Source organism: Petaurus breviceps, unplaced genomic scaffold (assembly GCF_028583685.1).
Source record: "Petaurus breviceps papuanus isolate PSGF00001 unplaced genomic scaffold, PetGlider_PUasm1.0 582, whole genome shotgun sequence".
Taxonomy (NCBI): Eukaryota; Metazoa; Chordata; class Mammalia; order Diprotodontia; family Petauridae; genus Petaurus; species Petaurus breviceps.
In genome coordinates this window covers 8,095,481-8,109,446 of record NW_027186390.1, presented here as the reverse complement: position 1 = coordinate 8,109,446, position 13,966 = coordinate 8,095,481, and the positions used below count along the sequence as shown (strand labels likewise).

At 37.8% G+C, this 13,966-nt stretch overlaps 1 protein-coding gene across 2 annotated transcripts in view; it reads right to left on the bottom strand.

Moving 5' to 3' along the window:
- The window catches only part of LYRM4 (LYR motif containing 4), a 214,924-nt gene that overhangs the window by 49,307 nt on the left and 151,651 nt on the right, over nt 1-13,966 (bottom strand). Inside the window, exon 3 of one of the 2 annotated variants that reach the window (XM_069103547.1) lies at nt 7,281-7,409. The exons of the other annotated variant lie outside the window; for it this stretch is intronic. Coding sequence (XP_068959648.1) covers nt 7,281-7,409 — 129 coding nt within the window. The remainder of the gene's footprint in view (nt 1-7,280; nt 7,410-13,966) is intronic. 2 annotated transcript variants of the gene reach the window in all.

The window sequence follows — 13,966 nt, the reverse complement described above, 5'->3', positions numbered from 1 at the left end:
TTTTGAGTCCTGTGGAAAGGGTGTGGGAATGTATGCTAGAACCAGGGTCCGGCTGATTGCAAGGGAAGGACACTGCAGCCTGGAACCGAACATAGTCATGACCAGCTGAAGCCTTGTGAGGCTCACTGACCCACTTAAGAAGCAACCTGTCTGGAAAGAATTTGCTGCCACACTGGAAAAGGCTGAATTTATCTAGTTTTCATTTCTTCCTCCTATGCCTTGCTGCTACTTGGTGAACTGTTATCATTTACCCCTTAAATCTTGTCTATTTGTATGATGGATTTTGTCTCTAGATAAAGATAAAGTGATTTTTACTTAACTCTGGGCAAATGTTTGCTATCAATGAGTAGGCCCCACAATGGCATAAAGACAAAGGGGACTGTCTGGTCATATAGACCTAGACTTAGTAAATTGAGGCTTTCTGTCTATTTCTTTGGACAGATAAAGAGGGGCTTCAATAGGATAATATAATCTGGAGTAGAAAGGGACCTTGGAGATCATCTAGTCTGGCCCCCTCATTCTGTAGATGAGGAAACTAAGAACCAGTGAAGGGAAATGATATGGCAAAGATCACAAAAGCAAACAGCATATCCAGGATTCAAATTTATATTCTCCTAACTCTAAATCCAGGGATTTCCCTACTACATTACAGGATGACTGAGGTTTTATTCAGCAGATCCTGCTTTTTGAATCTAGGTGGCCTGGCCCCAAATCCAGTGCTGACTCCAAATCCAGTTCTTATTAGGGCCAATATTCCCCTGAAATTAGATAAATGTCTGGATGGATGGATGGACAGACAGATAGAATAATTACCAGCAAATTGGCAGAATTTGGGTTTATAACAGATCTTCATAGTAATGAATCTGTCGCACCTGTATGGAATTGTATCCATGAGTAAACCATTTACTACGTAAAATAACATACTGATATTAAATCCTCTAGAATAAACAAGAAAGAAATATCAAATATTAAATATTGATGACTACTATGAGTAAGGAAGCAGAGCAGCTTGACTTTAGAATCCCTTAGTTCTTGCTGACATTCACAAACATTCAACCTTGTTTCAGGCTAAAGTAATATGAGTATATTAAAAGGCAGTAATATGCCACAATCCATCTGTTCTATTATGAGTTTCCAATACATTAGTAAAGCCTTCAGATGTACGCTATGTGAAAGACAAGAAACAGGCACTGACAGAAAACAAGCCTCACACTCTTTAAAATAACTTATTTTTATTGTAATTTTCAAACTTTCTGATGGCAATCAGTAAGGCAAAAAACCCCCCAACATTTAAAAAGCTAGGCTATTTTCTGGGGAATATAAATCACTGATGGGTAGTGGGAATGGCATGGACCATCACTGCATAACATTTGAAAGTAAAGAAATGTTTCTGAGGACAATAATACTGTGTGGCTTAGGAAATGCTTTCAAGGAAAGCAGCAACATGTTAGTAATTTTTTTTCCAGTATGAAGAGCTTGCCACACATATCCTTTTTCATTGTAAGAAGATGTGAGGCAGGGGCAGCCAGGTAGCACAGAGAGTAAGAGCACTGGCCTCAGTGTCGGGATGACCTGGGGATCGAATCCAGGCTCAGACACTTGGTACTCACCCAGACACACCTGGCTGTGTAACCTTGAGCAAGTTACTTAACCCTAACTGCTTTAAAAAAAAAATAGATGTGAGGCCTACTGTCTGACATTTTCTATGCTTCTTTCACTTGAAAAAAAGTCTAAACAGTGACATATATAGGTGATTCAATGAAATAATTTCAGGCTAGATGTCACAGAAATATTTCAGGCTGTTGGCCAATTTATGGAGACCCCAAAGTCTATCTTCCTCACCTTGCAGTGGGTGCCATATTGCTTAGGTCTTCTCTCTGATGTCTAGTACTCTCAGGTTTCTGCCCTGCCCCCCCCGCCCCCGGCCTTGCCAGCAAATCTTCCCTGACCAAAATTCTACGAAATCTCCCGATTCTTTTTCTTTATTTGTTCATAGGATTTTGAGCTAAACAGGACGATAGAGATCATTTGGCCTGCCTCTCCCTACTTTATTGATGAAGAAACTGAGACCCAGAAAAAGGAAGGAACTTTACCAAGACCAAAGTAAGTAGCAGAGTCAGGACTGAACCCAGATTCTATGACCTTTGAAATCCAGTACTTTTGGTGCGGCTAGGTGTCGCAATGACTACAGCACTGGCCCTGGAGTCAGGAGGACCTAAGTTCAAATCTGGCCTCAGGCACTTGCCACTTACTAGCCGTGTGACTTTGGACAAGTCACTTAATCCCAACTGCCCTCTAAAAAGCAAAAAAAAAAAAAAAAGAATCTGGTACTTTTAAAATTATGCCATATAGACTAAAGTGCCATTTAGCTAATCTGATGTAAATCAATCAGAGTTTTAACCATGTTCTAACCTTCTGACTGTGGCACATGGTAAGCGTCCCAGGTGGTGTGAATCAGAAGGTAGCTCTGGGAGTCAAGGAAATCACAGTAACCCAGTCCAGTCAAGGATCACAGTTCTGAAATATGGCTGCAGAATACCTTATGGCTTGGAATTGGGCATATTCATATATAATTTGGAGAAATATTGAAGAGAATCTGGACAGAGTGGTCACTTATTTTGTGCTAATGGAGACAATAATGGACAGGAGAAAGAATATTCTTGAGCAGTCTTTCAAAGAAAAAAACTTAAGGCCCTCTTGGATGTTGAGCTTCACAGACAAAAAATATTAAAAATCTGCAAAATATGCCAAAATATCTGTATTTTTTGGATGCATACAGTGCACTGTCAAAATTACTAGCTTTCTTCTACCTCCAATCAAGAAAATTACCTGCTTGATGTTATAAATGCTGAGAGCTACAACTCTTCTAGAATACTTTAGCATCTTTTTTACTAAAGCCATAACATAAAAGGAGAAGAGAAAAAATTGGTAAATTGGATATTTTAATCTTCAAGGACCTAATTTTAATCAATACCAGTTTGGAAGTTTTAAATGACTTTCCACTGCTATTGGGTCTACGTACTCCCTTAGTGCCCCCCAAAAGTAATTATTAGAAATATTGATTTCATTCCATACTATTCAATCTTATGAGTTTATAAAATATGAGTCCATTAACGTAACACTGAAGGATATAGTTTAATGAAATGAAAACAGCAATGGGAATTTCACATGCCACCTGTAAATTTGTTCTAGATTAAGTAGCTCTGGAATTTATTGACCTTGTATGTTTATGGAAGCAAAAGAATGAAGAAGGTATGAGGACAGAAGGAAATGAGAAGGGATTTTTTTTGAATGAACAAATATGACTTTGATAAAAGAATAATTAGCTCACAATGCCTTGTGCCATGAAGTGCTCTTCTGGTAACTAACATCTTAAGAACGGCAGTCAGTTATCAAGCATTTAGTAAGTGCCTACTGTGTGTCAGCACTGTGCTAAGTGCTGGGAATACAAAGAAGGTCAAAGACAGCCTTTGTCCTTGAGGAGATCACAGTCCAATGGGGAGACGGTATGAAAACCAGTCTGTATAAAGAAGATATGAAGATATATAGGATAACATGAAGATAAATCAAAAAAGAAAAGGCAGAAGTACCGAGAATAGTAAAAAGCTTTTTGTATAAGGTGGGATTTTATTTTTTATAATTAATTAATTTATTTTTAGTTTTCAACATTTACTTTCATAAGATTTTTTTTCTTACTTTTACTTTTTCTCTCCCTTCCTCTCCTCCCCCTCCCCAAGACAGCATGCAATCTGTAGGCTGTACCTATACATTCATATTAAAAATATTTTCACATTAGACATGATGTAAGGAATTAGAACTGAGAGAAACCATGAGAAAGAAGAAACAAAACAACAAAAGAAAAGGAGGTAAAAAAATATGCTTCCATCCACATTCAGACTCCAAGTTTCTTTCTCTGGATATGGATACCATTTTCCATCATGAGTCTCTTGGAGTTGTCTTAGATCACAAGGTAGGATTTTGCTGAGACTTGAAGGAAGACAGGAAAGCATGAGGAGGGAAGGCTAGTAAGGCACTTTTGATCTTTAGAGGTCACAATCATTAAATGGATATGAACTATACTATTAAGATTATGTTGGTCAACGATCAATAAAATTTGGCTGGCCAAAAAAGCCTCCATAGTATGAACACCCATGAGTTCCACAGTTTACCTTGGGATACCAAAGTGCTTCTGTCTGCTGGGTCAGAAGACATGTGCACATAAAGCACTTTTTCCTTATGAAAGGAAAAGTGGCTTAGAATGATTGGTGGAGACTTCTCCGGTGGAATGCCTTTTTTTTTTCTTAACAAATTAATAAATCACCTGATTTATCAATCACTCTACAATCATTTATTAAGGACTTGGTATTGTGCTGGGTGCTGAAGGCCTGAAACAATCCCTACTTTTCTCAAACCTCTTCTCTTGCTTTTAGGATTAGTAGCCTAGTTTGAGGAACCTTTAGATACTTTGTCATTTGAATTATGGAAGAACTTAAATAATATCTTGTAATTTATTTTGAGAAATTAAACAAAGTAAGAGAAATTCATGTTTTATTTTTTTACCTTCAACAGAAGCATATAGCATATATAACAGGTTTACAATATGATAAGGTACTGCACAGAAAAGTGCTCCTCTCATTTCTCTACATATAGCCTGGGAATGACTCACATGTTCATTATGAAGGATATCAGTGCTATAAAAAGGCCAGCTGTGGAAGTGAAGGCGGGTTTAATCTTGGGAAAGCATTCTCCTTAAATCCTTAAGAATATAAAAATATGTCAAGAGTTTGAATCTAAAGTCTAAAAATTTTAAAATAAGAATTATAAAAAACAAATATTTATAAGAATGAGTGCTTAGGTGTTCACTATGAGAAAGGGTAATGTTCTGGTTATTAATACTTAATTATGCCTACGATGGTTTAACTCCCTGAATTTACATATATAAGTTTCAACCAATATTTTGCATGATCAGAAAATTCTATCCCCATGGAAAAAAAAAAACAACAATGCTTTTATTAGTTTGAGAACTCTACTTTCTGATACAGACTATATAACTCCTCCATGCCAATGATTTATGAATTGCTGCGGCCAAAGAAACCCCAATCCATGGAGCAGCTAACTTGACATTGATGAGCCTCATGGAATTTAGCTAGGTGGCTTACTGGATGAAAAAACACATATGTTGTCACTAGTTCTTACTTTCCTCATTTTTCATCATTACCCCCTTTACAAAGAAAGGTCTTTGAATACCATGTAAAAATATTCTCTTTCAAATCCTGGAAAATAATAAAGCTTGATCTCTGTGGCTATAGGCTTAGAAATGCCTAGGTTACACCTATACCGTAATGAAACAGGATGTTAGAGGAAGAATCAGCAAATCAGAGCTGGTTAGCGTTAAGATGCAAACACATATCTGAGTAAGAAATCTCATGAACAGGAACCAGGAAAATGGTATCCTAAATTAAAAAAGAAAGGAAGAAAAAACCCTAAAATTTGGTATTTACAGTAGTAGGTGTTAACTAAAGAAAGGAATCCTGTAGATGATGCTAAAATAAAAACAACAAAGTAAAACTCCCTGAGGTAGTATTGAGGAGTGTGCTTTGGTTTCCATCTCATCTGGCTTAATAATGAAAACATGAAAAATGGCTCCCCATTTCCAGAAAAGATCAACATATTAGTCCATTTTAAAAAATGCGATGAGAGGCTATTCCAGTCTTTCTTTATGAAACAGATTTAGTTTGTACTTCCTTTAAAATTGAACGCATCTCTCAATTTTAATAGTCTTTGAGCCCAGCAAGAGGAAGCATGAGTTGGATTTTAAATCAGGCCTTTAGTAAAGGGTCCTCCTAAATGCCTCCTGGCCAGGCAGGGATACACAGTTGATACTAGACTGGCTGCTGCCTTCTGAATGAGTTTAATGACAGCAACAAGTGGGCCTGTGAAACAAGTCTCATGATTAAACCACAAGAGAGTGAAAAATAATAACCAATGGAACTGAGAAAGAAATACCTAACAGCCTCACCTGTAATCACAGATGTGAGATAAACAGTTGAATCATTAATTAAAATAGTGTATCAGGAATCAAAAGAAGATACAGACACCACTGTGGGGACATGTTTTTTTTTTTTTTTTTCCTGCTCTTTCTTTTTAGATTATTCCAAAGGGGACTTTCACTGATGAACAGTTATACTGGATAAAACATCACAAGCAAGAATTAATTACATTTGTCAAAGTACATGCCATAGTGTGACATAAATTGGATGCAACTGTAAATTGCTCTGTAATCTGCTTTGTAGCTTTTGCTGCTCTACCTTAATATCTGAGGGACTGAGTCAAAACAAATAGAAACAAAATTCCTAGAGAATAGGAGTTTTCATAATCTTGTCTAAAAGTAGTTCCAAGTATGAACTGTCTGCTTTGGTAGATTTGGCCTGACTTTGAATAAAGACTTTGGTACCGATTAGGTATGCAATGTAGTGTTGCATTTAGAAAGAGTTTAAATCGTGGCTCTGCCACTTAAAATCTGTGTGGCTCTGAGCAATTAACACCTTGAGCCTTGTGCTAACTCTTCATAGAGTAAGACCAATGGCTTTTGGGGTCCCCTCTGCCAAAAACCTATTATCTTAAGATTGAGGAAGGCTTCATGGAGATGAGATTTGAGATGATTCTTAAAAAATTAGCTGTCTAGGGGCAGCTAGGTGGTGCAGTGAGTAAAGTGCCAGCCCCGGAGTCAGGAGGACCCGACCTCAGACACTTAACACCTAACCACACACACAAAAACTAGCTGTGTAAACTTGGGCAAGTTACTTAACCTCAATTGCCCTTCAAAAGGCAAAAAAAAAAAAATTAGCTGTCTGCATTTTAATAAGTCACTTAAACCTTTATAAGCCTCAGTTTCCTTTTCTCTTCACAGGGATGTTTTGGTAATAAAATGAAATGAAATAACATATATAAGATACTTTGTAGACCACAAAATAAAGTACTATATATGCACTCAATACTCTATTGCATCTGTGACTGCATCTATTTGAGAAGTACCACCAGTGATGCAGATCACAATCCACTTATGTCTTCCCATTTTGTAGAACTCTTGTCCATGTCTTCTGAAAAATTAAGCATGAGGTTCACCTCAAGGGCTGGAGCCCTTCCTTACTTTCTCTCAACATTGTGAGGGTATTTGGCAGAGTACTATGCCTATATAATTGTCATTCTTTTATCATACTATGTGGGTAGCCCTCCTTCTCTTTACATTATACAATTCCTGGATGATATCTTTAACTTACATTTTTTCTTAAAAGAGTTCTTTGTTGATTATATGTTGCAGCATGTTCATATATGCCATGCACTTCCCCACTGTCTTCTGTGTGATACTCATCTCCTCTTCTTTGAAGGAAGCATTGTTCCAGGTCTTCCTGCCATACAACAGCACCAGTAAACATGTTTGTATTGAAAAAATGGCCCTTTACTGTTCTGGGAAAGTTGGATTCTGTAAAAGTGCTTTCTCATTTCTTTCTAACTTCTGGAAAGCAATGCTAACTCCTCTCTTCCTTTCCTTGTCAGCTCTGGGTTCACTGATATTGTCTGTTTCAGACATACATTCTCTTGGATAAGCTCTATACGGTGTCCATTCAGATGCATGCTGAAATCTAAATAATAGATACTCTTTGTCTATTTGGTCTTTTCTGTGCAGATGGACAGGCCAAGTTCCAATGAGTGATTAAAGATCTTTTCCAAGAGGCTCTGCAATATCTTGGGGTTTGCTGCAATCCATACAATATTATACATGCTTAGGATCATCTGGAGGACCTAATCATCCATCCAACTTAACCTAACCAAGGAAATCTCTCTTTGACCTACCCTCTGAACTGGATTTCATCCATCTGGATCATAGTGGTGAGTATTTCTGTTAGTATATTTGGAAGTATATTTCTGTCTTATGCCTAAACTGATGTTTATTATCATACAATCATCAAAGAGGAGTATTTTTATAGTTATATCTTCCAAAGAATTTTGAATGTATGAGTTATATGTAAAAGAGTCTGGAAGAAAGGGCTTTGTTCAAATGAGTTGAGTGCTTTTTCCCTAATCAATAAACATTCAGTACAATGGGATCTTACATTTTCATATTAATAAATTATAAGATATTAAAGATGTGACCCATTATTGAATATTATTTGCAAAAGCTCTCTACTAATACCCACCTTTATGGAGGCATTCCAGTAGAGGCTGGATAAACTACTTGTTGGCTATGTTATAGAAGGGATTCATTTTTGTTATAGATTGGGGCTAAGTGGACACTGAGATGCAGTCCCATGCTCAAATTCTGTGATTCATTTGGTGAAAAGAACAAATCATATTTAGTGGGATGAGTAAATCATTTCCCTTGGAATGGACACTGCAAGTGGTAAAGAGGTAACGGGTATTAAGGAGAGACAAATTGGTTGAGGCTAATAGAATTTTGACAACCAGGACTAAGGAATTTTATCTTATAGGCAGTGAGAAACTATTAAAAAAAAAAGGTTTTGAGTCGGGAGTTACGAGGAAGGAAAAACAAAGCATTATGAAAAGAAGGAGGAGATGATGAGATGACTAAAGCCAGAGTATGCAAAATTAATTAGAACTAGGAAAAATTGGATATAGAGAGACTCTTTAGTAGGCTTTTCAAAAAGTCTGGCCTTAAGTTGATAAGATTTGGAATCAAGATTAGACAAGTGGAAAGAGAGGGACTATTATAAAAAAAAAACTTGATAGAATTTGAGTATGGAAGAGGCAATCTTGACCATCAGCAGGGCAATTATTGTTTCTATTCTCTGTCTTTCCCTCTGATGCTACCCCCATACCTTCAGGTCTCTGCTCTGTCTCACCTTCACTTCTTTCTGAGGCATGTACTTTTCTGTATGTTAAAAAGCCAAAAAGAGGATATTTCAATCACCAAGAGATGACAAGTTTTTTTTCTTTTCTTTTTTTTTTTTCAATGAAAAACAGTTGGAAAAAGCAAAAGGTTGCAGAGGAGAATCCCTGGCTTGTAAATAGGACAGGTTTTCTACATGGTAGCAGGAACTCAGCAGATTGTGAGATGGAAGTAAGAGCATTTGGACTTGTTTTGCATGGAGCAGAGAATGAATTTTATTCTAATTAGTTACAATCCAGAACAAGATGTAACATGGTTAAGTGGAAGGATCACTGGATTTGGCACTGAAGGTTTGAATCTCAGCTCTACCACTCACTCCCTGTATGACCTTAGGCAAGTTTGGTTTGCTTTTTTTTTGAAACTCTGTGAGCCTGTTTCCTCAACTGTAAGATGTAGAAGTTGGACTAAATGGCTATTCTAAGGTTCCTTTGGGCTATAAATCCATGATCCTATGAATACTGATAAAAGGTTCAACCTAAATTCATTTTCCACCTAGCATAAAGACTGTGCCATGCCATATCTCATATCCCAACAGTGTTTTAAGCAATACAAGTTGCATCCTTAATTTAATTCAGTAGCTCCTTGGGTAAATCTTTCTCACTTTAGGAAATTCTAATCTACAACTGGCTCCTGACATTTAGTCTGTTGTCTGGTCTTTTAGGTGAAAGAATTTCAGGGACTTTGGTCATGATTCAACATTCTTGGTGCATTTAATTCAACAAATATTTATAAGAAAAACCCCTATTGTTATCTTTTTTTAAATTCTCTGTAGAATTTTATGTGTTTATGAGCTAGATAAAATGTGTAATTTACAACAAGGGAACACGGTTTTCTAGAATTGGGCTAGCATTGATCATTCCGTTAATAATCTATCATAAAAATAAAATTCTAATTAAACAACTCACTATCAAATTCCTTTCACATTCTTTGAAAAAGAATCTCAGTAAAGTAAGGTCTAAAAAACCTAATCTGCACCCAAATACAGTGTGTCAGCAAACTTCAGCCATAATCAACTGAATGGATTTATTTGAATCTTCTTTGCATTGATGGAGCTTAAATTATTGGCAAGGAAATGGGCATTTCACAGGAGAAGAGTTTATTATCAGATGCCTGCCAGGTTTATTAAAAAAGTGTATATTCTCATAATGAGGTGTGAACTTAGAAAAGGGAAGAGAGCCACATTGAAAGTAGATGGAAATCAAGATTCACATAACCAGGTAGAAAGAGAAGTTATGGGGAGTCAAGATGGCGGAGTAGAAACAGGACCTCTGGGCTCCAGCTTCCACCTTCCCCAATTCATGTAAAAGGGGACTCTGAACAAACTCTGGAGCTGTAGAACCTACAAAATGACACAGAGAAGCTAACCTCCCGCTGAGGACAGCCTGGCAGGAATTGGCCAGCAAAGCACTCTGGGAGCTGATCCCAGGCCCCGTGAGCTGGAGGTTTTAGCCCCAGGGCGAGTCTGAACAGCCTCCGGCTGAAGGGACACTAGATCACCAGCAGTTGTGGCCATTTCCAGATTTATCAACACATAGATGCGAAGGACAAAGTGAGAGGTCACTGCAGTCTGGACTTTGGGACCAGTAGTTGGGAGAGCATCAGCTTTTGCCCCCAGGGTGAGAAGCCGCTAGCGTTATGTTGCACCTTCAGCTCCTGGCCTGCAGACTGTAGGGGGACCAAGCGGCCAGTCTGAGGGGTGATTGCTCTTGTTTTAACCTGCTTGGATCTGGATTGCAGTCTAGGGTGGAGGTCCTGTGGTGCGTGACCAGCTTGCTGGAGCATGTGGAGGCCTCAGAGAGGGCACCCAACTAATACCTCTGGCAGCTGAGAAAACCCTGTTTGGGATGAAAGCTCCCCTGTCTGGTGGCAGAGTCCTACTCTGGGAAAAAGCCCAGGGGTCAAGTGACTGAGGGGCGACATGACCAGGCAAAGGAAGCAAAGCAAACAGAAAAATCCAACATTAGACTCCTATTTTGGAGACAAAAAGGATCAAAGCCCTGATGTTTTAAAACCAGAAGGCAAAACAGAGCTTGAAAGAATCCACCGATCACCTCCTGAAAAAGATCCCTAAAAGAAAACTCCTAGGAATATTATAGCCAGGTTCTGGAATTCCCAGATCAAGGAGAGAATATTATGAGGAGCCAGGAAGAAACAATTTGAATATTGTGGAAACACAATCAGGATAACTCCTGGAACAGGAGGAAGCCAGTGAAGTCAGAACTCCTGAACCAAAAACTTCAAAGGAAAATACAAGGTGGTTACAGGCCATAGAGGACCTTAAGAAGCAGATAAGAGAAGTGGAGGAAAAATTGGGAAGAGAAATGAGAACGATGCAAGAAAATTATGAAATGAGAGTCAATGGCCTGACTGAGGAAAATCATACATTAAAAAACAGACTAACTCAATTGGCAAAAGAAGCTCAAAAAGGCAATGACGAGAAGAATGCCTTAAAAAGCCAAATTTGCCAGATGGAAAAAGAATCTCAAAAGCTCACTGAGGAGAATCATTCCCTCAGATTTAGAATGGAGCAAAGGGAAGCTAGTGACTTTATGAGAAATCAAGATGCTGTTAAACGATCCAAACAAATGAAAGAATAGAAGGCAATGTGAAATATCTCATGGGAAAAACCACTCACCTGGAAAATAGATCCAGGAGAGATAATTTAAAAATTATTGGACTACCTGAAAGCCATGATCAAAGAAAGAACCTAGAAATCATCCTCCAAGAAATTCTCAAGGAAAATTGCCCTGATGTTTTAAAACTAGAAGGCAAAACAGAGCTTGAAAGAATCCACCGATCACCTCCTGAAAAAAATCCCTAAAAGAAAACTCCTAGGAATATTATAGCCAGGTTCTGGAATTCCCAGATCAAGGAGAGAATATTATGAGCAGCCAGGAAGAAACAATTTGAATATTGTGGAAACACAATCAGGATAACCCAGGATCTGGCAGCTTCTACACTGAGGGATCGAAGGGCCTGGAATATGATATTCCAGAGGGCAGAGGAACTGGGATTAAAACCAAGAATAACCTACCCAACAAAACTGAATATCATGTTTCAGGGGAAAATATGGTCATTCAGTGGAACAAAGGCTTTTCAAGCATTCTTGATGAAAAAACCAGAGTTGAATAGAAAATTTGACATTTAGATACAAGAAGCATGAGAAGGTAAACAGGGAAAAGAAATCATAAGCCACTTATCAAAGTTGAACTATTAACATTCCTACATGGAAAAACGATAATTGTAACTGGTGAAACTTTTCTCAGTATGAAAATAGTTGAAGGGAACAGAAATGTATCTATATCTATATATCTACATGTATGTATGCATATATATGTCTATATTGGAGGGTATATGGGCCTATGAATACATATGTGAATGTGTGTATATATGTTTACAGGTATACATAGATAGAGGGCACAGGACCAATTTAATAGGAAGGGATGATACTTAAAAGGTGAAATTAAGAGGTGAGAGACGAATATAATGAGACGAGATTGGGAGAGACAGAATGGGGTAAACTATCTCATATAGAAGGGGCAAGGGAAAATGGTTACAATGGAGGGAAAGAATAGGAAGGCACAAGGGAATGGGTCAACCTTATTCTCATTGAATCTGGCTTGGGGAGGGAATGACATATACACTAAATAGGGTATCTCACCCTACAGGAGAGGAGGGGTAAAGTGGATGAGAGGGGGGATGATGGAAGGAAGGGCTTAATTGTAATATGCACTGGGAACACAAAAGAGGCAAAAGACAGTCCCTGCCCTCAAGGAGCTTACATTCTTGTGGGGAGACAACATGCAAACACATATAAATAAGCCATATACTAGATAAACAGGACATAATTAACAAGAGAGAATCTACTAGAACTAAGAGGGGTCAGGAAAGGATTCTTGTAAAAGATGAAATTTTCGTTGGGGTTTAAAGAAAATCTGGGAGGTCAGTAGGCAGAGATGAGGAGGGAGATCATTTCAGACAGCCAAAAAAAAGTGCCCAGAGCTGAGAAATGGATTCTCTTGTTTGTGGAACAAACAGGAAACCATTGTTACTGGATGGGAAGAATACATGGTAGGGAGTAAGGTGTAATAAAGACTGGAGTAACATAGTTTAAGCTGTGTTTTAGGAAAATTACTTTAGTGGCTGAATAGTTGCTCAATTGGACGGGGGAGAGGCTTGAGGCAGGCAGACCCACCAGCCAAGCTATTGCAATAGTCTAATTTAGTGGAGAATGGAAACCTAGGAGATAAATTCCATCAGGAGGAAGCAATCAGCCAAGAGTCAGAGCTAAAGTGAATCCAATCTCCAGCACTCCAGTGCATCTCTTTGATGGACATCTGTCCATGGTGAAATAGGAATGATTGACAGTTTTCTTGCTCCTTGTACTGAAAAATAGCTACGTGGTTTCCTCTTCATTTACTAGCTCTGGAGTTTAGCAGATTAAATTCATTTTTCTGTGGAGCTAGAGAATGGTTCTACTACTTTAGTTCTTGTTATTTGTATTGTTTTATGACTTTATTATATGTTTTTGTGCTTATATTTGTGGCTGTTAAGTATTACTTATTATACTGCGACTTGTCAATAAAGAGTATTGTATTGATAGAAGCTTAGCACCAATTTAAAAAAGTCTTTATAAAAAGCCCTAGCTCAGACACATTATTAACCTTTTAACTGTGAGAATGTCTCTGAACCTCTTTGAGCCTGAGTATATATATATATGTATACGTACAGTGGAAATAGTAATACTTGCACTACCCATATAAAAGTTATTATGAGACAAGTGCTTTTATAAAGCATAAAGCACTTCATTAATACAAGCTTTTGTTACACTCTGACTAAAGACTCTGACAGTATCCATAACTAATAATTAATTACTTTAATACAAAGGTGGGAAAAGACGAGGATGGGGAGAAAAAATTGGGAAAACATGATTTAGGTGAAAGAAATGAAAGGCCAGAGATTTGTAGATCAGTGGTGTCAAATTCAAATAGAAGTGGATCCCTACAGGCTATATATTAATTCAAAACATCAAAAGTTAACAGTATCTGTGTTGTATTA